The sequence below is a fragment of the Centroberyx affinis genome, unplaced genomic scaffold, assembly GCF_046629955.1.
Source record: "Centroberyx affinis isolate AG114_WGS23_722 - 3 ecotype Tasmania unplaced genomic scaffold, CSIRO-AGI_Caff_v1 ptg002107l_1, whole genome shotgun sequence".
In the NCBI taxonomy this organism is placed as follows: Eukaryota; Metazoa; Chordata; class Actinopteri; order Beryciformes; family Berycidae; genus Centroberyx; species Centroberyx affinis.
In genome coordinates this window covers 1-23,836 of record NW_027280432.1, presented here as the reverse complement: position 1 = coordinate 23,836, position 23,836 = coordinate 1, and the positions used below count along the sequence as shown (strand labels likewise).

The following is a 23,836-nucleotide window of genomic DNA, read 5'->3' as shown; positions in this document are numbered from 1 at the left end:
CAGAGCTTGTTTTCGGTGGTCACTTCTAGGAAAGCTCCCAGCCACAGCCAGTGGCCTCGTGGGTCAGAGCGACGTGAAGGGGACTCGGTATAAAAAGAGGCAAGGGAGCCGGCTGCAAAGACAGAGAGATTTCACAGACTCAGACTCAGACTCAGAAAACGTGGAGTTACAACAAGGCTGGGGGAAAGCAACTTTGTATTTGTACAACCTGCTTCCATCACCGGCCTGTCTTCAAAGAATTCACCATGGCGCTAGTGATGAACTGCTGGGTGTGTGTGGTTGCACTATCAGTGACAATGACCACTAGCCATGCTTTGCGAAGGTAAGCAACTCTTTCTCTAAGTGTTTTATATGCCTGCTATTCAAATTGTGATATAAAGACCAGTGTGCTTGACAAAAGTGTGAAAATCTCATCCTGCAGAGTAAGGGTGTACTGTATATATTTCACTGCATTCACATAACACATTGCTAATACACAGCAAAACAGTGACAACAAACAAAGACAGAAGAACTAATTTTTACTTGATTAATTGTTTTGTTTGCTCATAATAAAAGCTAATCCTTTTGGTATTTTTCTTTGTTTTGTAAAATGTGTTTTTTGGCCTGGCACTGAAACCAAAGTCTGCACTTTATTACAACCTCATGGCGTTGTTGCCCTTGGATCATGCTCGGACATATGTATCAAATGTGCAGCATGTAAAATATACATCTGCGTGATTTACCGACCTCTCCTACACTTCTGCTATCATCAAAGTCCTCATCCCGCTCCCCATGACTCCATTACTGTCCTCTGGGGGAACATTTCCTCACTCATTCTATTTCCAGGATCACGCTAAAGAAGATGCCGACTATCAGAGAGACGCTGAGGGAGATGGGCGTTTCACCAGCCCAGGTGTTCGCTGAGCTGGCCCAGAAGAGCACAGATGACCCCAGCAACGGGACGGTTCCCACGCCTTTAACCAACTACTTGGATGTGAGACACCAGAACTTCACTGCTGGCACTTTTGTCTGTATTGTATTTAAAAAATGGATAAATTCTGGAACTTCTTTAGGCATGAGAACAAAATGAAACTGGCATGGGATGAAAGTCAGAGTTTTTATTGTAAAATGACTTGTTTTTGTGTTTATTCCCGTCAGACACAGTACTTTGGGGAAATCAGTATTGGCTCTCCTGCCCAGATGTTCAATGTGGTGTTTGACACAGGCTCAGCCAACCTGTGGGTGCCCTCGCACAGCTGCTCACCTTTCTCCACTGCCTGTTGTGAGTGAGCATGTATGCACACACAAACACACACATATGCGCACAGAGATGCAGTACACATAATTGCATTTTCTTAGATTCTTTATGAAGAAAAACACAAAGAAAAGCACAACATGACTTCCCAGATACATGGTGATTTTATGACTCAGTGAATTTTGAACTCTTAGTTACTCACAACAGGTATGATGGCTCCAAATCCCGGACTCACGTTGAGAACGGAACTGGATTTTCCATTCAGTATGCGTCTGGAAATGTTAGGGGATTCCTGAGCGAGGATGTGGTTGTGGTGAGTTTGAAATCAAGGCCCTCTGAAAGTGATGATCTTTGTGACACGCACACCTAAATTCTTTAATTATCCTCTGTTTATAAATGCACTTCAAATTGATTGATAGTCTCATTTCCATGTTTTATTCCTGCAGGTTGGTGGGATCCCTGTGGTCCAGGTGTTTGCTGAAGCCACCTCCCTGTCTGCCATGCCCTTCATCTTCGCCAAGTTCGACGGGGTGCTGGGGATGGGTTACCCCAACGTGGCCATCGACGGAATCACCCCGGTGTTTGACCGCATCATGTCTCAGCATGTCCTCAAGGAAGAAGTGTTCTCCATCTACTACAGCAGGTGGGTTGAACTGTGCCAGCTGACCCGCTGGAGCCTCGTCTGAGTCGCATTAACACATTTCTGCTGTAGGATATGTACAATACTGTGTTCTTTTACAATGAGTTACAGGCAAGGCAAGGCAAACCTTATTTATACAGAGCATTTCATAAATAAGGCATTCAATCTGCCTCACATAAATCACAAAAATAAAGAATGAAAGAACGAAAAATAAAGAAAAATAGGTAAGCAAGGATGATAATGAAAAATAGAAATATTCTTTTATCATACTGCAGTATAGGAACAAACCTATATACCTATGATTTATCGCATTCCAGCATAGGAATGACCCTCTATGCCTACACGACTTATCAATCACCGTCTTGGGACAGAGGAACAGAACTCTATGTTCCCTAAAGTGACATATTTACATATTTACAACGACACCTCTGTAAATATGTCCTCAGATGACTGAGCCTGTCAGTACTTACTTGCTCTAAACCACGGCCACAAACACAAACAATTCATGCTGTCCCTAGCCACCAACATTGTGATACTGTACAGAGATAATTTGCCCGCTTGGAACATAAAAACAAACCTCTATGTTCCCTAAAGTCTCATATTTACAGGAATGACGCCTCTGTATGTCCTCAGATGAGCCTGAAGAGCCCTGATGAGAGTGCTTTATTGTTTTCAGGGACCCAAAGCACTCTCCAGGTGGAGAGCTGGTGCTGGGAGGCACGGACCCAAACTACTACACTGGAGCCTTCAACTATGTGGACACCAAGGAGACGGGCAAATGGGACGTCACCATGAAAGGGTGAGAGATCTCCGCTTCGTAACTTGTCCACACACATTCGGCGACAGCATCTCTTGCCCTTTCTGTCACTGATCTCCTTCCTCTCCTTCAGTGTGTCTGTGGGGGCGGAGATGATGTTCTGTGAAGAGGGCTGCACTGCTGTGATTGACACAGGCTCCTCCTATATAACAGGCCCTGCCTCTTCTGTGTCTGCGCTGATGAAAACCATTGGAGCACAGCTGGATGAAAGTGGAGTAAGTCTTACGCACGCAACATACTTTCCCTGAAACGACGACTTGTTTGTCGGTTAAAAAATCTTGCATTGCGCATCAAATCCAATGTATTAAATACTTGAAATCACTGTAATTTCCTTTTTTTCCTCATTCTCTTCTTTAGTACAAAGTAAACTGTGACATTGTGAAGACTTTACCCAGTGTCACCTTTCACCTGGGTGGCCAGGAGTACGCACTCACCCAGGAGGACTATATCTTATGGGTAAGCAGGGTGAATGAGTCGTTTAGATATTCATATCTTAATATTATAATTGACTTGCGATTAAACGGATCTGGTCCTGTGTGTCTCCAGCAGTCACAGTTTGAAGGGGACATCTGCACTGTCACCTTCAGAGGCTTGGATGTGCCGCCCCCTACAGGTCCCATCTGGATTTTGGGAGCCAACTTCATTGCTCGCTACTACACAGAGTTTGACCGTCGCAGTAACCGGATAGGCTTCGCTACAGCAGTGTGACGGGAAGCTCCACGTCAGACATGTCTTCTCTATCTCCCTCTCCTTCTTTTTCTCTATCTCCCGCAGTGTTTCTTGAGACATTTCAGTGTGCACTTGCTTTTCTGAACACTCATGATCAATCTAAGCCTATTTTTAATAATAGGTAGGGCAGAGTGCATAGGTGTGAAGTATGGGAAAAAGATGTAGAAGTATCAGAAAGACATTTTGTATCTGTTGCACTGACTACATTTTGAATTTTTTTTTCAATTTGTAATTTGTAAGCATTGACTAGTAAATGCAGGTTTTCTCCATGTGTGGTTCTGCTGACGCAATTTCATACAGTACAGTTATTAAGCAATAATATTGTCATATAGCATATATATAGCGTTATAATAGCAGTCAAATCCATATCTGTATTGACGTAACAAGAATAAACTTGTTTAATTGGATTTCCATGGATCATTCTTGACTGGAATAATGCACATTGTTTCCTTCCAACACTGTCAAATGCGTTTTGCTTCTTTGTGAATATGAAAGTAAAGACTGAATAGAAAACAGATTTTTGATGCATGAAGCATGACATATATGTCAAACAAAATTTATCTCTGTGATTCTTTACAAATATTTCACCCAGACATTTTTATTTCTAGGTAAACAAAAGATAAAACAATCACAGTTGTCTCACATCTGGCAGTCACTTTCCTTACAATTACAATGCCAGTTACAATGGCAGTGGATGGCTTGACTTACGACTTTGACTTTTTGTGACTTTTTCCCACTGCGCACTCCCACTAAAGTTACCCACAGTGAAATATGAACACATCTTTATTGTTTCCTTTATTTTTTTTTTCTTTATGGGTACCCACGTATCTATTTTCATGCGACAACTGGGAGCAAATACCTGAGATAATGTCACAATTAAAGTGTCAAAAGGAATTTATGTTACATACATTATGTGTGTAATCCGTGACCTGCAGGATTCTGTTGTCGGAGGTAAAGACAAGGTATGTCGTGGTTGTAAAAGAGCCATATGTATTCCTTTTCCACACAGAAAACCACAGTTTGGAGATGATCCTCGAATCCTGTATTTCTTCGCATCAGGGTAAAACTTATCGTAAAAAGCCCTACAAAGATGACCCTGCTGAGATAAAACATGCCTCTTCAGAGCGATTTTAAGATTGGCTCGACAAAGACTGCCATTTCTGCTTATTTAGCAGGTAGGAGAGATAATAAAACAATAAAAGCACTCATATTTATCAGATGCTCTTGTCAGATTTTTCCCTGCCTTTCTTTTTGGAATTCAGGAAAGTCCTTCCATGCCACCGTGAGGGGACAGTGAGTGTCCAAGCATGTCTAGCCGCTTCCTTGCTCTCACATCCATGAATTGTCTGGTTTAGATTTTATCTGGGGACAGTGTGCAACGAGGTGAGGGTGAAGATGGATTTATTGGCATTTTATCAACAGTATATTTAAACTCATGCGAAAACATTCCTCTCTGTATGAGTCAACAAAACTACTCATCCTGAAATCCTGCCCAAGCAACAACTCTGACACATCCCAAAGTCAGAGGAAGAAAATTTCTCTGAAGGCAAAATCCACACTGTTTCTGGTAAATATTTGTTATATAGCCAAGTTATATAGGCGAGGTGAAGCTGAAAACAATTTAGAAAAAAGTGACTTTCCAGAAGTTGCATGAAGCAATCTTTTACTTTTATCGTCCTCTATTGGCGATCATGGCATTGCAACATCGACAGGTCTCTGGCACAGCTTATTGTGGCCTAATACAGTAAGATATTGTCTTGGTTATAAAATATATAAAATCTCACAGTAGCCTTAGCCTGATCCTTAACAGTCCTCCTCCTGAACCCCTCCTTTCTCTGGTGACCCGTCTTCCCTTTTGCAATATTTCATATGGGAAGAGATGGGCATTATTTTCTCAATATTTATAATGACCATCCATCCCTTGTTTTACAATCTCATAATTTACTTATTCTGGCCATCATTTGTTTTGTAATGTTGTACTCTACCCCTATTTTCACCACTTATTTTTTACAGTTACTGCTTGCTTGCTGTTGCATTTTGTATCAGCCTCCCCTATGTATTGTATTGTTGTCTATTGCCTGTATAGGTGCCAGAGTATTATTGGGCACTCCCAAGGTGCTGTATCTGTTTTGTTTTATTATCAGGTATGCACCTTTTTTATGTTATTTGGCATTGTTGAAATTGAGTATTACTGGGCAGAAATTTCAGCACCTGGAAAAGTAATCGTCGAGTCGTTGGTATAGATCAACAACTCTATCAAACCCCTGTAGATATATTATGGTAATTTTGTGCTACGGATGAAAAGGCATTCTGGCACAACTTCACTTACTGACAAGGTGCATGGAATGGGCAGATAACCCTGGAAAAGAATAGATTCCAGCAACACTTGCAGTCCTGGGAACAAACATGTATTAGCAAAGCTGCTAATTGCTAATAAATGTTTGTTCCCAGTATTGCAAGTGTTGCTGGAATCTATTCTTTTCCATCTTGTATCCATCCAACACTATCTTACTTTTTGCACCTTAAATGACATCAACCACCAGAGTTGGATATAGCAACAATCATCAAAGAGAACCGATATCGTTTCCACTTGTAACAATTCATAGTCCAAAAGAAACCAGCGTAGCAGACCTCATGAAACTACATGAAACTACATGAAAGAGTAAACTACCCTTTAAGTCGAGCTGTTTTTTAAAAAAGACAGTTGCCCACATTCAATAAAATCTAAGCGAAGAAAGCAGTAATTTTGCAATAGTGCATGACTTTACAGTATTGAATGACTGAAATACATGTGTTTATAATGTGTAGTGTAGGAATTTACTTCCTGTGTTAATACGTCCCAGGCCAAATGGTTTTTTCTCTGTTGGAGTCCGTTGATCTCTTACCAGAAGAATTCCCCCATCGAAAATAGCTCACAAAGGAGTGTGTGTGTGTGTGTGTGTGTGTGTGTGTGTGTGTGTGTGTGTGTGTGTGCATGTCTTTTTCTTTAGGGTCAGTTCAGGTCTTACATATATAGCAGTACACACCCACCCTACTAAGCTGCACTTTATTGGGTGCTACATAACAGTGGTAAAAACTACAAAATTCAGGATTCCATAAGCAGCAGGGAATTACATCTTCACCTGCCTTGAACAAACATGCTTTCCTCTCTAGATTTCCAAAGTAATCTATATGTGCAGATCTCCCAGGTCAAAGTGGCTTATTTTTGTCCCTTGGTCATGTCATTGATTCCCATTAGAAAGGCTGTGGAAGATGTGGACCATGCAGTGTTTTGAATGCAGATTACTTACAAAGGGATAGGCCACATTCAAGAACAGATGTTACTAGCACCGACTGCAAGGGCCCACATTTTTTCCTGTTTTCCAATTTTTCCAATCTCTCAGGTACACATTTTCTAGAAAAGTTGAAGAGAAAGGCCCGCATTGAATCTAAAAACCCAAGAGTCAATTTGTCACTACACATCTGCCAAGTCCGGGACTTTGTATCTCGTCGAGTACATGAGAGAGGTGGGAGGTCTTTAGAGACACAGTCTGTCAGCTGAGGCAGCCAGTCTCTGTTTGAACTCACTCTGTGCAGGAGGAGCACATCATGCGATGCTAGGAGGAGCAGCGACACATGAAGAAGTGTCAAATTTACTTAACGGCAAATTCCTTTCTGTGGAGCGAAACTGAATACAAGAAAAGGATCTCTTTGCTTCAATGTGTGTGACAGAGGAGTCTGGTGTTTTCCATTGTCAAACGCGTACCAGATGACCATCCTTGTGCCAACCCTGATTCAGAGCAAAGTTAAGGTAGGTGGGACCTTTCTTCAATCAGTGCAATATAATAAACTACTAATAATACACTCAGTACACTGAAATACTCATGCAGAAGTTGGGTATATAACCTTTTTGGATGTGTTAGTCTGTGTATAAAGTGCAGGTTTGTTGCGTGCTGTCGCTGACCTACATAGAGACATCATGGGCAGCATGGAGAAAACAAATCATGTGATATGTGACTTTTGTATCATGTGCCTCTTTTGCATTTGCCACATGGTTGTCGCATTGACAGTTCTATTAGATTACATTGAATTTGATTATGTATCATGATCAATCATTAAGTGGATTCCCAATAACAGTCACAGGTTGCCATGATGGCATTTCCTCGAATTGCATTCAATTTTACATGTTTGTTTGGTGTGTTTTCATTTTTGCTTTAATAGTTAAAACCATGATGACACAAGGTATAATTTATTCCATTGTGGTCCCTGAAAAGCATGAAAAACAAGTACAACAATATGTACACATCATGAATTTTTCAGAAAGCAAAAGTGAAAACACACAACCAAAGAATTACACGCACTTACAACTTCCACTGAAACCTTTCGTAATTCATGAAGACATCATCGCTGATGTCTAAACAGGGGTTAACTGTGTAGGCTGAGCATTCTATGAGGAACAGAGGGGAAACAACTAAATATGCAAGGACAAATACTTTTGTGGATTTCAAAGAATTGCCTTTTGTGTCTTAATACATGTCAGAAGTCCGCCAGGCAACAAATCAACCATCTTGTATGGTTTCAATTCAAGATTTTGCTGGCATCTATCTGTCTCTGAGAAACGATAGCAAAAGCAGCATCGAAGTCTCAGGTCAAGTGAGTCAAGAGGTTGTTTTTCAGGCTATGTTTTCCAGCGCAGACATTTTGCCTGCAGTGAGAGGAACCTGCGTTTTTCCACTATGTTTTAATTCCTGAGCGCAGTGTGTGTTGCCATTTCCTCCATCACTGACAGCAGCATCTCAGTGGTTGGTGCTGTGTCACGGACATATGGTTAAGAATACATGCTTGCTATCATCCACATTCCCCCTTGGCTGTGTGGGCTAGATACAGTGGAAGAGCAAAGCCCATCTGGAGCCCATTTGTCAGTTACGGATGCCAGAAGGTGCTTGGTAGCAAGTAACTCTCTGAAAGACTCCACACCTTATGCGTTTTGCTCTCCCGGGCCGTGCTGCCAGGGCAGGGAGCATTATTATTTAACCCGCAGCCAGGACTTGTTTTGATGAACACGAGGGCATGTCTGCTATGAAAATGGGCATGCACATTGCATCTTCATGGGCCAGGTTCCTCTAAGGTCATGTACAGTTGAGCATAGGACATCGATGCACGAAGTTTCTCACTGTTGCCACAAAGAGGCACTGTACATGTCTTGCTGATGCACAGGTTATAAACTATCAAGTAGGGCTGACGCACACACATACACACACACACACACACACACACACACACACATGTATACGTATGTCATAGATGTACATGTGTATATATGTGTCAGCCGAGAGTTTAGAGTTTATGAAGATAATGTATGATTGCGTCAGTTGCAGGTAAAGTGTCTGTGTGTGCTTATGTTCCTGAGCTTCCCTCTGACTATGGCTGAGGTCCCTGGTCCATGCAAACACTCCATCACTAGGGAGCACCTGCTGACAGTCAGGCAGCTGGTGAGTGGAGGAAACCCTTTCAATCACAAAGTTGTTATTTGCTCCCATAAGAACACTGCTAAGTATAAGAAAGTTCCTTTGATTGTTTTTTTTTAACTCATTTTTATTCCTAAAGCTTGCATTAATCCAAAACAATCCTTGACATAAGCTGTCAATCAACAGTTCATTGAAGGGAGGGGAGAGAAGGGAAAAAAACGTTTGTTGTTAAGTACATTAGTAGTTACAAGTCATTTTGTCCATATCCAATCACATCCTCATCCTATATGGTCACTCACACACTCAAGTATAGTATGATTGGAATCTGTCGTTGTGTAAAAGTCTGTTTTCAATTGTAGCTGTGCTGTCATTCGTTCCATTGCGCTCCTGATTGTTTGACCATCTTACACAGTCCAGACTGAAATCTCTTGTTGTTTATACAGATGGATAACCAGTTGAGGAGTGGGTGTTCAATAACCTTCACGTTCATAGAACGGAGGAGTTTGGTAAGGTAACTTTTACTTTATGTGATTGTTTCCCTGTGCAGACTGGACTTTGACTGAATCAGACTTTCCATTTGCCGTGTAATGATTTGATTTTGTTTACTTCTTTTGTTGCTATCCCACAGAGCAAATGTTGCTTTGTAAAAGCTGCTTTACCGTGGATCCTGGAGCTGCTCACCACCCACTTCAAATATACAAGGGGTTCAGTCAATGACGGCTATGTTCAGTCTGTGAGGGCTCTCATCCTCAACATCTACTCTCAGAAATGCGTGCCTCAGATTAACGAGGAGGTAGAGGTAAGTGTGTGTTTCGGAGCGGTGATTCAGAGTATGTTTCAGCTGTTTTTTTTGCTGAGGATTGAAGGAATACTGTTTTTTTATAATATAAAACATAAAAAGAAATAAAGTTATTTGAAAAACAGCCCAACATAAAGAGATAAATCAAGAAAACTACTACAATAGTATGAAGACATTCAAGTTATGATAAAATGTTTCTCGGAATCTGCCTCAGGACAAGCCAGAGAATTTTGAGATGCCCTTCACAGGCTCTCCTACAGAGGCACTGCAGAGGGCTTTGGAGGTGCTGTCTGCGTACTGGGAGCTGGTGACCACCAACGACACACCAGTAGACTGGAGATGCCAGAGGGAATACACAGAGGCCTTCAGTTCCACCACAGAGCTATCTACAAACCCGTCCACACGGCACTTAACGACAGGTGAGACCCTTTATTCGTTGGGTGAGCTGTCATGAATTACGTTCATTTCCGGAGCTACCGTGAACATGGATCACATGTCACTCCCACAGAGACAGCTGGGAGGAACTCGATGAAAGCCTCTCAGAGAAGTCCAGAAAGAGACCTGTACAAGCTTGGCTTCATCATTGCTTCCATCTGCGGAGGACTGCTGTTCATATTTACTCTCTACTGTCTCATCACACAAAAGGTACCTATGTGCATATGTTTCCTTCAGGAACTCAGGGATCATACATGTCATAAGTCATGCATTCCAGTCATACTGCAATAATTAGGACTTGGCAGCATGGCTGTACTCTCTAGGGTACTCCGTCATGCAGGAGTACCACCCCACCCTCACTGGTAAATACTGAGCACAGCCAAACCAGGTGGAGGCTGGAGTTAAGATGAAAAGCAGAAATAGCATAAATTGCAGCAGCGCCTGCACAAAAGCGTAAGTGCACAAAAGTGTGTGTTGGATTGGATGGTAAAAAAAAGACTAGCATATTTGAATTTGGTATGTATGTGATTTTGGTATGTCAGCTATAAGCTGAGACAGTTGTATGACTTAGAGTGTCATGCAGGATCCAGCTTGGTTCATCTAGTTACTCATTGTATGTGTCTTTTTTTGTTGATTGATTTCAGTTGTAAAAAACTGACCGGTTTGAGAAAGACTTTTCTTCCCAAAACAGAAAACCCATATGCCTCACAGATCACGGTCATATATGAGCTCAAGGTAAGGACACATTGTAATAAAAAAATTTAAAATGACAATCTTGTCCTGTTTATTAGAATTCCTCCTAATACATACCTTTGTCATCTGGATTAAGCCAAGACCTGCAGGACATAGAGATGGAGGCACAATAACGTGAGTATCTGCCTGCCCCAGTTTGTCTGGCCTGCATGCCTCAAACAATAACAGATAGACAGACAGCTAAGCAGGGAGGTCAGGGTGTCAGCCACAGGGCAGCTGGAGCTGGGAGGGGGTTCAGTGCCTTGCTCAAGGACACTTCAGCAGGACAGATGCTTGTGTTGGCCTGAACGTATGGCTGCAGTGCTCATATGTCCATATATTGTATGTATTTTTAGCGTTTTTCTTTCTCTCCTCAGAGGCAGTGAAGAGCACATCACTGCAGCGATAGATGGAGCGTATGTGAAGCTGGACATTTTATCCATCATGAACAAGTTTTCATATCAATATCATGTGTGTAATGTATCATGCTCACCTATTTAATCTGAAGCTTGGCTTTGAGTGAGAGCAAAGCGGATCTTATTATTTGGGATAATAATGTGCTATGTATATTATGTTTATGTTATATCTATTGCAGATATCTTTTCAAGTTCTCTAAAAAAGTTTTATTTTTACACCAGCTATGTCTATGTGGAATGATGTGTCTCCATTTTGCTATCACATAACCAGTTGTTTGTAATGTTGTTTAGCAAACATTTCCACAAGTTATTTATTACTTTGACTCTATTCAGTCACATTACTGATAATAAAACGAAACTGTCCATATTTGTAATCCAAAACCTAGTGTTTCCTCTACCAGTGCTTTGATTACATGGGGCAAAGTGCATGATTTATTTATGCAATGAAATCACTTCAAAAGAACCACAGCAGGTAATGGCCTCATTAAGGGTCTTAGCTTTATAGCCAATATCTTGTTTTAGTAAACACTTTACGAGGGATACAAGTATTAACTTTTCCTCGCTAATATTGCCTTGTTGCCTTGTTCATGGCTTTGGAAAGCATGCTAGTTGCGCTCATTATTAGCCTACACTGCTGATCAATTCAAAGCCTTAATGGTGCCAATAGTTTTAGTTTTTAACAGTTTTAATCTGTGGGATGTTTTTGTTGGCTGTGAGCTGTTGTTACTGGCTGAGAGTTGGAGAAAGGATCCTGATAGCTGTGCATTAACCAGCACTACAGCAGCTTCACAAGAAAAACGTCTTCCATGCACTGGGTGTAACAGCAATGGGTGGGGATGAATCTCTGCCTACACTTTACTCATGGATAACATATTCATTACTGCCTAGTAGTGACAAATAATAGGATAATAATACTGAGATAGTCTAGTTAGGCAGTGCCCAGTTTCCTAATGTTATTTTGACTTTCACTCAACTCACTAATAGCACAGCGTAATGCTTTCTGACTGGTGAGTATTAAATTGCATAAAGTCTGTGTTTGAAAAGAATTGGACAATTTCCCACAAAGTGAGAAAACACTCACATGTGTTTCAGAGAGGATCACATCAATAATTCCTCGGGAGAGATTACTATCCCACATCTGATCATGTGCATGTGTGCTGGCCTCTATTCTGTTTTTGAAGAATCTGTATAGGAAGCGAAAACACACACACACACACACAAAAAAAACACATGCATTCCCCCTCGCCCCACAGCTTCTGCCCAACCTTGTGCAATCTACATGTTAATCTATAAAACACTTGAATGAATTTACCAGCCTAGTGCTGAACAGTGTGCACACCATAGTTACAAGAGCAATAAGCCATTCTTCATCCCAAGAAGTTGTTCTATTACAACAGAAGGAAAGTATTTCTATAATTCAATTTAGTGCCTTTCTGCTGAGGATTAAAGGCAGCTGTGGAAGATGAAAAGGCAAGACTTTGTCTTCAAAGGTATTTAGTTAAAATATGTGGAACTTGCCTAAGACCAGTTAAGAATTGTCAGGAGGGATGCCGCCCTTTCTTTCTCTCTCTCTCTCTCTCTCTCTCTGTCTCTCTCTCTTCCTCTCCCTTCTCTCTCCCTCCTCTCTCTCTCTCCCTCTCTCTTCGTCTCCCTTCTCTCTCCCTCCTCTCTCTCTCCCTCTCTCTTCCTCTCCCTTCTCTCTCCCTCCTCTCTCTCGCCCTTCACTCGCTCTCTCTCCCTTTCTCTCTCTCCCTCTTTCTCTCTCTTCTCCTCTCTCCTCTCTCTGTCCCTCACTCTGTGTGTTTCTCTCTGTCAAATTAAAGGAAACAGGACATAAAATTGTCGTTAAAAATAGACTGTTGTCAACAATAAGCTGGAGAGACAACTTATTTTTCACTTATACTTTAATGATGATGGATGATAAGCGGATACAAATTAATTTACTCTCAGTCAATTCATTTACAGTAATAGAAATCCTGACTTTCTGAGTTTACTGGCTACTAATCTATAAAGTACAAATATCTCAGTGATTTATAAATAGGCTCAGAGGATGGATGGAATTACATTATACCAAACAGATAACAAAAAATGACTGAAACATGGTTACTGAAAAAACTCCACAGCAATCAAACAATAGTTACTCGTACACTGAAACAAATACATGATTACTTTTTGGATTATTCAGTCATATTTAAAGAGAAATAGGCATTTTCATAGTCAGATTGTAGACAAAAACATGATTTTCAACTTCAATGCTTGATTGTCGCTGTAAATAATAATAGTAATGCTTCTGGCATAAACTGCAATAATGGCATAAACTGTCCATTTTACTTATTATATATTATTGTTTATACTTACATATTCTATTGATTTTACAGGCAACAAAATCAAAAAGTACATAACATCAATAGGATTACTTGGTAGAATGTGTGTAATCTAATGGATATGTTTGGAGCCTTGCCAACCCTGAATACGCATAACACCAGTCTGCCATTGCATAATCTAATGAGAATCATGTGTTCCTGCTCATCCTGCTGTCACTTTGCTTTGTGCCACACGATGGAAGCAAAGGTCCAACTTGAATCTCACACTGGCACGACCGTTTTAGGGGTTTTTGTCCTTTGCTGAACATACAATCAGTTATGACTTTAGGTATTTACAGGAAAGTATTGCCAGAAAAAATATAACTGGTCATATAGTTAGTATGCAGCATGAATAAAATGTCAGTCACCCGGTGATTTCTCATTTCTCTCTATCATGTCATTCTAAAAAATATTACACAAGAGGTATTTCCCATTGACTAATACTGGAACTGTTTAATCATTTGGAATGATACCAGTAGCTCTCAGAAAACTTTAGCAACACATGCCTATGTCAAAACATGATGGATTGAGAGTATCATATGCTGTATAAAGTAGAAATAGCTGTAATGGGGCCATGGATGATAAGAGGAGGGCGTGCTACAGATGAAGAAACAGCCTGGAATGAGTCGAGACACATCGATGAGACGGATTAGGAGGCGCTACACATCGATGAAGGCGGCAAGGCGTAAACAGTAGGCAGTTTCAGCAGGAATGTCTTTGGCGCTGATCTCATTGGCATCCAGGCGCAGCACTCTCAGGTTGGAGAAGTTTGTCATGTCCACCACACCGCAGAAACTGCCCAGGGAAAACTCTGAAAGAAAGGAGAGGAGGAGAGGAGGGGAGGAGAGAAATACGGATAAGGAAGGACACAGGTTTATTTCTCATCATGTGAATTACCTGTCATGTAAAAGCAGCAACAGAGGAAAGCTCATCCTTCGAAAAGAGCAAGTGGTTCAGATCAGTGGTAGTTGCTTATAGTGTGTGTGTGTGGTACAGGAGGCCGGTGTTGGTTGGGGTTGGTTGTCACTAGAGGGTGCTGCGTAATAATATTCATATGAAAAAGGTCCCATCTTGTTCTGAGCATACCACTGCGGTTATTACACCGACAAGACACTAAACCTTGAGGTGAGAGAAATTTTCTGTGTTTTTCGTAAGTCAGAGTAAATGTTCAACTTTATGGGATTCACATAATAAAAGTTTGTATGTCGTGTGTATCCATAAACACGTATTTCTGTTGAAAAGGGGAGAGGGAGAGCTTCGATTTAAGTTTATATTTGAGTTGCTAGGTTAAGCTGTGTGGTGGCTAGCTAGAAAGTTTGCACAACAGGCCAGATGTGGATGATTGTCTCGGTGCCTGTCTCACTGTGCCAACCAACCCCATCAGAGCAGTTATCTTTTGAGTTATAGTTAATTATTTATTAATTTCTATCCTTCTATAGGCAGGGAAATGGTCAGAAATAAAGAGAAAAACTTATGTTCAGGGCTTTCAAAACATTAGCTGTCATGGCTGATCATGGCTGTCTTGTCCACAATAACATTCCACCAGAGCCTTCGACAACTCTTTACTCTGGATAAAGAAATGCAGCTTGTGTCGTAGGCTACATTGTGAGAGCCTCGGTTATATATTAGGGTTAGGGTTACGGTTAGAGAGGAGTTTTACACACACTGAGGTCCACAAACTTCCTTATATGTATTCACTGCTTGAAAATCCCCCAAAGTTTGAGTGAATGAATCAGGGCAGGTCCTGATTGGTTTTCTGGTTTCCTTAAAGGCCAACCACAGCTAATTATTTAATAAGCACAATAGAGTCATTCTTTTTACACAGTTCTTTTTACACACTTTTGAAGACTGGCGTAGTATAAAAAAACAAGAATGCTTAAAAATGTCTACATTTTTTGCATTTAATCTGTTGAAAAATATAAGGCACCCCACACCATGACACAAGGCAATTTGATAGTTAATAATTATTTGAAACTATAAAAGAGATTTTTACCCAGTACTCTGAGCTTTCTACTGATATTGAAATGAATCTTGTGATATGCACTGACTCAGAGAAATCAATGAGAGGATTAAGTGTGGCAACAAGCTACGGTCTCTCCTTCCCAACAGTGAGTTTATAATATATTGATGGTGATGGATGATATTTTTATCTCTTATGGCATCACTATAATATTCCTGTAATAATAAAATATTAAATATTAAACATATAGGGACTTATAGATTTGCTGCCATCCTATCCTCCTATCCTTACTACAGTTATTTTGTTTTGTGCCTAACAGCTAAAGCTCTTATACAATATGTGAGTATGAAGAGTTGGAGAGATGTGGTCATACCTTTGATCTTATTGGCTTGTAAATAAAGGTTCTCTAGGTTCCTACTGACAATGGGGATCTTCTCCAGCTTGTTGTGGGAAAGGTCAAGCTCGACCAGTGTGCTGACATTGAAGACGCTGGAAGGAATCCCTTTATCTGTCAGCTTGTTATGGGCCAACCTGACAAACTTCAGCTTGGGATACATGGTGAGGAAGCCGGCCGGCACGCTGTCTATGCTGTTAGACTCCAGGTAGAGCTGCTGCAGCCTCTCAGGGAGGTTGTCAGGGATCTTCCGCAGCTTGTTTTTCCTCATGTCCAACATGGTCAGAGACTTCAGTCCCTTGAACGCACCGCCAACGTCTTCTATGACATTTGCATGGAGCTGGAGGTTGGTGAGGTTGGTCATCCCCTCAAATGAGCTGGACAGGATTTTTGAGATCTTGTTGTGGCCGAGTCGCAGGTCCTTGATAGACTTGGGCAAGTTAGGAGGAACGCGAGTGAGCTCATTGTGGTCCAAGTAGAGCCGGTCCAGGTTCTTGAGCTTGCTGAAGACGTTCTTGCCGATCTTGTCTGAGTTGAGCTGGTTCTGGAACAGCACGACCCAGACCAAGCTGGTGGCGTTGTCGAACACCCCGTCCTGGATGCCTGTGATCTGGTTACGCTGGAGGTAGACGTACTTTATGCGTGACGGGACGTAGGGGACGTGCTGGAGGTTGCGGCTGTGGCAGTACATAGCCGTGGGGAAGGTGGAGGGGCAGTCGCACTCCAGGGGGCAGTCCTCCGCCTCGCCCCCGGCCCACTGGGCCGCAGGGTGCCGGCGACGACCTCGCAGTTGGGACAGCCACTGGAACTGGCTGAAACGCTGGCCCAAGCTCAGATCCACTAACCCCACGATGAGGAGGAGCACCACTGTCTGCATGATCACTGAACGAAAATACAGAGAAAAAAAGTGATTTAAAATGATGTAAAATTTGGGTTGTATCCCAATACACCAACCACAATCCCAAAACTGTAATACACGTTGTGTAAATATTTTGCAAGTAACACTGAAATTAGCAATTATGTTGATCTGCAAGTAATTCATTAAATGTATATTTGGTATACCTACCAGCCAGTTGTTCAGAGGCAGTCCCTCCTCACTTCCCCTGTGTCGCTCTCAGACTGAGTGGAGTATGGGCTTGGTATAGATTAAATATCTTCCTCTCTCCCCAGCTGCAGCCCCAGCCACACAGTCTCATTAGGAGACATACATTTTCCACTAGCATTTAGGGCTTACACTGCAACATATCACCTCCAGCCATGTAAATATCAATCCCATCTGGGGACTGGCGCAGACATCTGCTATTTAACAACCTTGTTTTCGCTTGCTGTGTTGTGCCTTATCATTAGCACAGCCACTCAGGGGTCTGCCATGCTGTTTCTGGTTATGATGTGGAGGTTATGGAGGAGGGGGGGTTAGAGGTATAGAGGACTCATGGAGTTACTTCACTTTGCATAGACTGGATGCTAAAATCTGTAATGCCTTACTCAGATTCCTCAGTGAAAACTTAAAACAGCGCAGCTCAGTTGTATCTCTAAAACTAGCTGTTATAGCTTATTTTTGCCCATTGTCTATGTTTCAGCATATGTAACATCAACTGTTATCTCTCCATAATCATCATCCTTCAACACATTCTACTTTTTTTTTTCTTGTTTGTGGGCCCTCATACCAAACCGTGCTCTGTACCTGCCTGCTCCAGGGCAACTTAAACTACTCACCACTTTGTACAATTACAGTGTTTAAGCTGTAGAGAAAGTTAACATATGCTTGTGCTGGCGCCTGTGTCGCTGTCAGACATGACCGCCATTATCATCCTGCACGCTGTCTACAAAAAACATGGGTGTCATCATTTCCATCCTCTATTAGAAAAGAGTAAATAAAGGTAGTGTTTCAGTGATCATATTTATCTGCATCCTCTGCAAGAAAAGGACTGCGTACCCTTTGGAAAATGGGAGTCATATGTAACAGTCCTTAATCACCGAACACTTTCATCCCGGAGAGTGGAGACCCGAGGATACACAGATGGGACCCTTCTGCACAGATAACTTGGCAGATTTTTAGTCAGAGCAGAGCTTTCTGTGGACAAAAAATAACCTCAGGTCTAAAGCTAAGACCACATTTTATGACAGAAAATGTGTTAGTATACTTATTTTGGTATACTTAAGTGCCTTTACATTAACCTATCCTCAAATAACTACACCTACTATTCTGTGATGGCTGTCCTGTCACTATTAATCATGCCTGCTGTACACATTTCTCATCATACACTAATCCTAAAATGGGAAATGCAAAATGTTTACCGTAAAACTGTGGTGTTGGATTTATCAATCATGACCACGACTCCCTAATAGTCCACTTGTACATACCATAGACACAAATATTGTTTGTGACGGGATATTTTTTTGTGTCTCAAAGAAAGTCTGAATTAAATCAGGATGCTAAAGAGAACACATTATTCCTGTAATTAGACCATCATGTTTTAATCCCAAACATTCAATGTGGGTGTCTTCTATTCATCTGGATCCAACCACAATAGTTGCACAAGTCTCAATAACACAACACACAATAAACATCTAGCCTGTTAAAAGCCTTTCCCCTATTGTGAATTATTTTATCCTAGACTGTCCTCTTGTCATGAATAGATTCCACCAGAAATATCAGATGGAATGGACTGTTATGAAGAAAATTATGTGAATTTAAATTTTAAAATACAGATTTTAAGTCTTCAAATAGGGATCATCAGAAATAAGTTATTCTGTGGGACATGAATGTATGTGATCTTTCACCAGGATACCTTTTTCCAATCACACCTTCACACTGCACTTTCAGATGCCTCCTTTGCACAGTAGACCGAATTGAATGTGAACAATTGACCGACTACACATTTATTTAAAGGTCCCATATTGTGGAAAACAGGATTTCCCTTGCCTCTTTGATTATGAAGGAGTTGGATGTGCTATCTAAACACTGTGAAAGTATCAAAACGCACAGCCGCCAACTAAATCCACACAATCCATATTAGAAAACCAAGCCTGTAAATTTGCCATTTGGACCTCTGTAACTTTGTGGCATCACAAAGGTTCGCTCATTATCATTTTGTCCTACAGCACCATGGCTTTTAATACGCTAACAAAGTGTTTTTTTTCCAAAACGGTTGAGGTTTATTTGTTTGTTTTATTTGTAGCTGCCAGGGCTGCGGTGTCTCACGTTTCACTCTCGAAACGGTTACCCAATCAGAACAGAGGGTCGTTAATATTAATGAGCCTTTAAGACACACCAACAAAAACAGCCTGTTCTTGGCAAGGCTCAGAGACATGCTGGAGAATGAATGTGTAAAAATGGATTGAGAGTGTTTTTGGTACCGGAAACCACACAAACAGTTTTAATGGACCTAAAATAAAACACTGGAAATTGTAGAATATGGGACCTTTAACTTTAGAAGCAAACTGCATCACATATATTTTGTTATGGTGATATCTGACACATAAGTTAGCAAAACAAGCTAGTGTAACTTCAAATGACTGGCCGGGTGATAAAGAACACACAAAACAATAGAGGATTTCAAGAGATTTAATCCAGAGTAACAGACAGACAGGATATTAGTAAGGTGCAACATTTTATACTGTACATCTCTTCACTACTCCCTTGATCTAAAACGGCTCCTTGCCCGCCACTTTTCTTCGCATGTCTTTCACACAACAGGAACTTCATAGCACTGCTTTTCTATTACTGCTATAGAGAAACTGAACGCTACTGAAACATGTAGAGTCCAGTTTGCAACAAGGTTTTGTCAGAGACCTTCAAACAAATGCAATTAGCATCTGCCTCATAGGCATAGCAAGCATGTTTAACGCCACTCAGGGGGTGTTGGTTTGGGGACTGTCAACAGTATCACAAGTCTTAGACACTAGATTACCACAATGTGGCGAGGACATTCCTGCGTTGAGGGAAGCAGGAATGATTCTAACACAATATCAGCATACAAAACAAAAGTTTGTGGTTTGTGGTAAGGATAATTCAAAAGGCGATAAATATGAATGATGCTGGCAAACCTCTACAACATCCTCACACAAAGTCTGTTTAAACTGTCTTCAAAAATGAGAACTGTGGCTACAGGCATTTTGGCAGAAAAAAATACAGCCCAACCAACAATTAAACACATTCAGTTGCAGTCATAAAAACAACCTAAAAACAATGCATGAGTTTATGACAACAAAACTCACTCAATAATACATAGAAAAATTAATAGTGTTGATGTGAGGTGTGACCGAGTATGTACATCAACAATATGAAAAAAACTAAGTGACGTTCTAATATACATAAATGTTTGTTTCCTCTAATAAGAGGATATATGAAAAGCTTCAGTGCACATACAGAATATTTTCCAGTGCATAGAAAAGAGGTTTTCCTTAAAGCAGAGCCGGCAAAATGACTGTATGCATTTCATTATTATTCATGGGCTGTCAGATACGATCACATTATGTCTTGTAAATAACCGAATAACAGAATATGAGAAACATGTGGCCTGCCGTGACAAAAAAAACTGAGCTCAGTTTGAATTTGGATCAGTGACAGCGGCAACTGGTAAACAGCAAGCTCCAAAAAAAGCTGCATCATGGTAACACTCTGATGATGAACACATAAAAGTAAAACCACAGATGCAATCCACGATTTCTTACTTATATCACCAGAAATAAAATCGTCTAAGGTTAAACAGAGGGAAATAAAAACATATTTTTAAAAAAAATACTTTTGAGCCACTTGACAATCTCTGATTTCCCTAAAGCTCTTCTTGAGAGCTTCTTTGTCTGTTTGATTCTGTGTGTGTGTGTGTGTGTGTGTGTGTGCGAGGGGGAGAGCAAGAGAGAGACAGAGCATATAAGAAGACTAGCAAAGTCTCTGAGCATAGAGAAACTGTGTAACTGATCATTTCTTAGAGTCTTTGTTTCACAGGCCTGGCGGTTGTGTGGCTGCATTTTTTGCTTTCTTTCTTCTCTTCAAAAGCAGAGGATTAGTTGAATCTTCAATAGTTTTGATTTTGATCTGTTCATAGTCCACTCTCATCGTTGCCAGGGCGCTCGTCATTTCCTCCTAATAATAACAATAACTCTTGTCAAAAACAACCAAGATGAAAATGAAGTACACACAAAAATGGCGCCCTGTTTTAAGTAATCCACTATGGATTTCATTCTTCAGTGACAGCTACATACATGCATTGGCATAACATCAAAAATATCAAAAACAATTAACTATGCTGCCAAAACACACAAACCCTGTTCACTCACACACACACACTTCGCAATCTTGTGAACAAATCAAGGAATCAAGTACAGTTTCTGTGCCCATCCTATGTTTTGGTAACATCTATTTCACTTCTTAAGAAGCCAGAAATAACGGCTGCAAAATTGGAGCAAACAAATAACAAACTTCTCCTACTGTACCAACTGTTTAATGAGCGACAAATACAACAGCAACTCCACTCACCTTGACCTCCTCCCAGACATCTTGTTCCTCCTGCAGCACGCGGCTGGTGTGAAGAGGTGTTTGTGGGACCTCCATGGACTGCTGCAAGCGTAAGAGAATATGACTGAGCATTCACAAAATCTCACAAACGTCTATCTAAACCAGTGGAAGCTCAAACGGATGGAAGTCAGCAGCGAGAGGCTGCAGTCTGCTTACATTGATCCAGGGATGGTTCATGAACTCGGTGATGCTCATTCTCTGGGTGGGCTCAGTTTTCAGTAGGTGGCGGATCAGCTGTTTGGCTGCAAAAGGAAATCATCATACTATCAGTCAAAGTTAACAAATGTCTCCCACTAGCAACAACCATATCCTTGTCAGTCATGCTGTATCTGTAATTATCACCAAACCTCCCCCGCCTCTCACCTTCCTCAGACACATCGGACCACTCTGGGTTGGGGAACTCGTACTGTCCGTTGCGGATCCGTCTTTTCATCCCCGGGGATATTGCCAGGCCGTGGTTGGAGTAAAAGGGAGGATATCCACACAGCCTGGGTATAAGACAGAAATAATGCATGATGACAAGATGGATCCCCTTAGTGTCAGCAATAATCTAGAGAGCTGAGAGACTCTTGGGAAAATTAAGGTCATGTAAACTCAAATTGTGAAATCACAAAAAATACATCAAGCACTTTCAGTTCTACTGTGTTGACTTACAGAATATACATGATGACACCCAGAGACCACATGTCACAGGATTTGTCATACTTCTCCGGACCAAGAACTTCTGGGGCTGCAACAGTGTCAACAGAGATTATGTAGTCAAAATGGATTGGAGAAATTCACTTTTGTTACACAGTAATGCCTTTGAAACATTCTTTGATAATTCAACATATAAAAATTAACGACTGCAAAAGACAGGGTCATTTAATTGTACGTGTGATTTTCCGATTGGTCCACAGGATGCGACTTCTTGTAACTCACTTCAGTCTAGTCAGTATCAATGGCTTCCACAGGAAGTACTCTGTGTAACAGTCTGCAGATACTTAGCTCTGTGAAATCCCCTCAGGGAACGCACTCAGCACAGAGACTGGGTCAAATTAACACTTAAAAGCAAACACATTGCATCAATGCGATCATTATAAATCAAGTTATTTGCAAGTAATGTAGTGATAACGGTGAAGCCATATTTGGAAGGTAACTTTTATGAACAAAAAACAAAAATCAAGATATTATCAGTTACACAAAGCAGTACTTTCTGTGCAGCTGATGAGCAGTTCCAAGAGTAAGACTGGGCACACACTAGGAGACTGCATCAAACACTTGACGAAGCGTTTCACAGATTTATAACCCAGATTAACCTGATGTGTCACCGATGTCAGGAACCTCTAATCTCACAGGAAATTGCACAATCTAACGCCAATCACAACAAGAACGGAGATAGATAGACAGCCAGACTCGCTCAGCCTCAACTCACTGCAAACTGCTCTCATTGGCTATTGGCGGTCTCGCTCTCGGGATGAAGCTGCGATCCCCACACACACATACCACAGGAATTGTTCGGGGTCCATGCAGATGTTGGGTTGTAAATATTAAACTATGTTTGATATTAGAGCTGCAACGATTAATCGATTAATCGATTAGTTGTCAACTATTAAATTAATCGCCAACTATTTTGATAATCGATTAATCGGTTTGAGTAATTTTTTAAAGAAAAATTAGTCAAAATTCTCTGATTCCAGCTTCTTAAATGTGAATATTTTCTGGTTTCTTTACTCCTCTATGACAGTAAACTGAATGTCTTTGGGTTGTGGACACAACAAGACATTTGAGGACGTCATCTTGGGCTTTGGGAAACACTGATCCACATTTTTCACCATTTTCTGGCATTTTATAGACCAAACAACTAATCGATTAGTTGAGAAAATAATCGACAGATTAATCGACAATGAAAATAATCGTTAGTTGCAGCCCTATTTGATATAGAGGCAGCTCAGATCAGTCGGCGAGTTGATCTGTGGTTAACACTGCCTCATAGTAATCTTTGCCAACCATCAGCCCTAACCAAACTGACAGGTATTTCTCCTTTAAGTGTCAGAATGGGCAAATCTAGTGGAAATCGGTCTAATAATCCTCTAATATATTCCCAGCCTTTCATTATTCATTTACAGCCATTTGTTCTTACCGACATAGTAGGGAGTGTAGCATGGTGTTGCCAGCGAGTTTAGTGTGGTGATTTCTTTGGCAAACCCAAAATCAGTCAGCTTGAGGAGGGCCTCTGGCCTTTTGGAGGTGTACAGGAGGTTCTCTGGCTGAAAGAGGTGAACAAGAATAGCAATCAGTCTTCTGCACAACAGAATACAGATAATTGGCCATTCATCAACCGTAAGAAAAGCCAACATCAAACGTAAA

At 41.1% G+C, this 23,836-nt stretch overlaps 4 protein-coding genes across 4 annotated transcripts; 2 read left to right on the top strand and 2 right to left on the bottom strand.

Annotated features, from left to right (window-relative positions):
* Positions 1-245: 245 nt before the first annotated feature.
* On the top strand, positions 246-3,399 carry ren (renin). The gene is made up of 9 exons (XM_071531675.1): positions 246-322; positions 826-973; positions 1,138-1,261; positions 1,429-1,547; positions 1,681-1,877; positions 2,551-2,673; positions 2,765-2,906; positions 3,049-3,147; positions 3,238-3,399. The coding sequence occupies exons 1-9, from the start codon at positions 246-248 to the stop codon at positions 3,397-3,399; spliced, it is 1,191 nt and encodes a 396-aa protein (XP_071387776.1).
* A 3,769-nt stretch (positions 3,400-7,168) lies between these two features.
* csf1b (colony stimulating factor 1b (macrophage)) lies at positions 7,169-11,274 on the top strand. Its single transcript, XM_071531687.1, has 9 exons — positions 7,169-7,210; positions 8,778-8,891; positions 9,311-9,373; positions 9,496-9,666; positions 9,881-10,085; positions 10,175-10,311; positions 10,793-10,836; positions 10,931-10,968; positions 11,211-11,274. Exons 1-8 carry the CDS (start codon positions 7,169-7,171, stop codon positions 10,965-10,967), a joined length of 813 nt encoding a protein of 270 aa, XP_071387788.1. The 3' UTR covers position 10,968; positions 11,211-11,274.
* Positions 11,275-13,575: 2,301 nt separating this feature from the next.
* On the bottom strand, positions 13,576-17,074 carry LOC139654563 (fibromodulin-like). Its single transcript, XM_071531673.1, has 3 exons — positions 17,033-17,074; positions 15,946-16,848; positions 13,576-14,423 (listed from the first exon to the last, which is right to left on the bottom strand). Exons 2-3 carry the CDS (start codon positions 16,841-16,843, stop codon positions 14,272-14,274), a joined length of 1,050 nt encoding a protein of 349 aa, XP_071387774.1. The 5' UTR covers positions 16,844-16,848; positions 17,033-17,074; the 3' UTR covers positions 13,576-14,271.
* Positions 17,075-19,525: 2,451 nt separating this feature from the next.
* LOC139654571 (MAP kinase-activated protein kinase 2-like) lies at positions 19,526-23,736 on the bottom strand (the record flags this gene model as incomplete). Its single annotated transcript, XM_071531686.1, has 6 exons — positions 19,526-21,055; positions 21,449-21,529; positions 21,644-21,729; positions 21,851-21,975; positions 22,142-22,217; positions 23,610-23,736. Coding segments are annotated over 6 exons (639 nt in total), but the record flags the coding sequence as incomplete, so codon positions are not given.
* Between the last annotated feature and the right edge of the window lie 100 nt (positions 23,737-23,836).

Coding starts and splice junctions, on each gene's coding strand:
- LOC139654563 (XM_071531673.1), bottom strand. CDS start 16,843: ATGCAGACAGTGGTGCTCCTCCTCATCGTGGGGTTAGTGGATCTGAGC. Junction 14,424..15,945: donor ACAAGCCAATAAGATCAAAG/GTATGACCACAT, acceptor CCTTTCTTTCAG/AGTTTTCCCTGGGCAGTTTC.
- csf1b (XM_071531687.1), top strand. CDS start 7,169: ATGACCATCCTTGTGCCAACCCTGATTCAGAGCAAAGTTAAG. Junction 9,374..9,495: donor TCATAGAACGGAGGAGTTTG/GTAAGGTAACTT, acceptor GCTATCCCACAG/AGCAAATGTTGCTTTGTAAA. Junction 10,312..10,792: donor ACTGTCTCATCACACAAAAG/GTACCTATGTGC, acceptor TTCCCAAAACAG/AAAACCCATATGCCTCACAG.
- ren (XM_071531675.1), top strand. CDS start 246: ATGGCGCTAGTGATGAACTGCTGGGTGTGTGTGGTTGCACTATCAGTG. Junction 323..825: donor ACTAGCCATGCTTTGCGAAG/GTAAGCAACTCT, acceptor TTCTATTTCCAG/GATCACGCTAAAGAAGATGC. Junction 1,548..1,680: donor TGAGCGAGGATGTGGTTGTG/GTGAGTTTGAAA, acceptor TTATTCCTGCAG/GTTGGTGGGATCCCTGTGGT.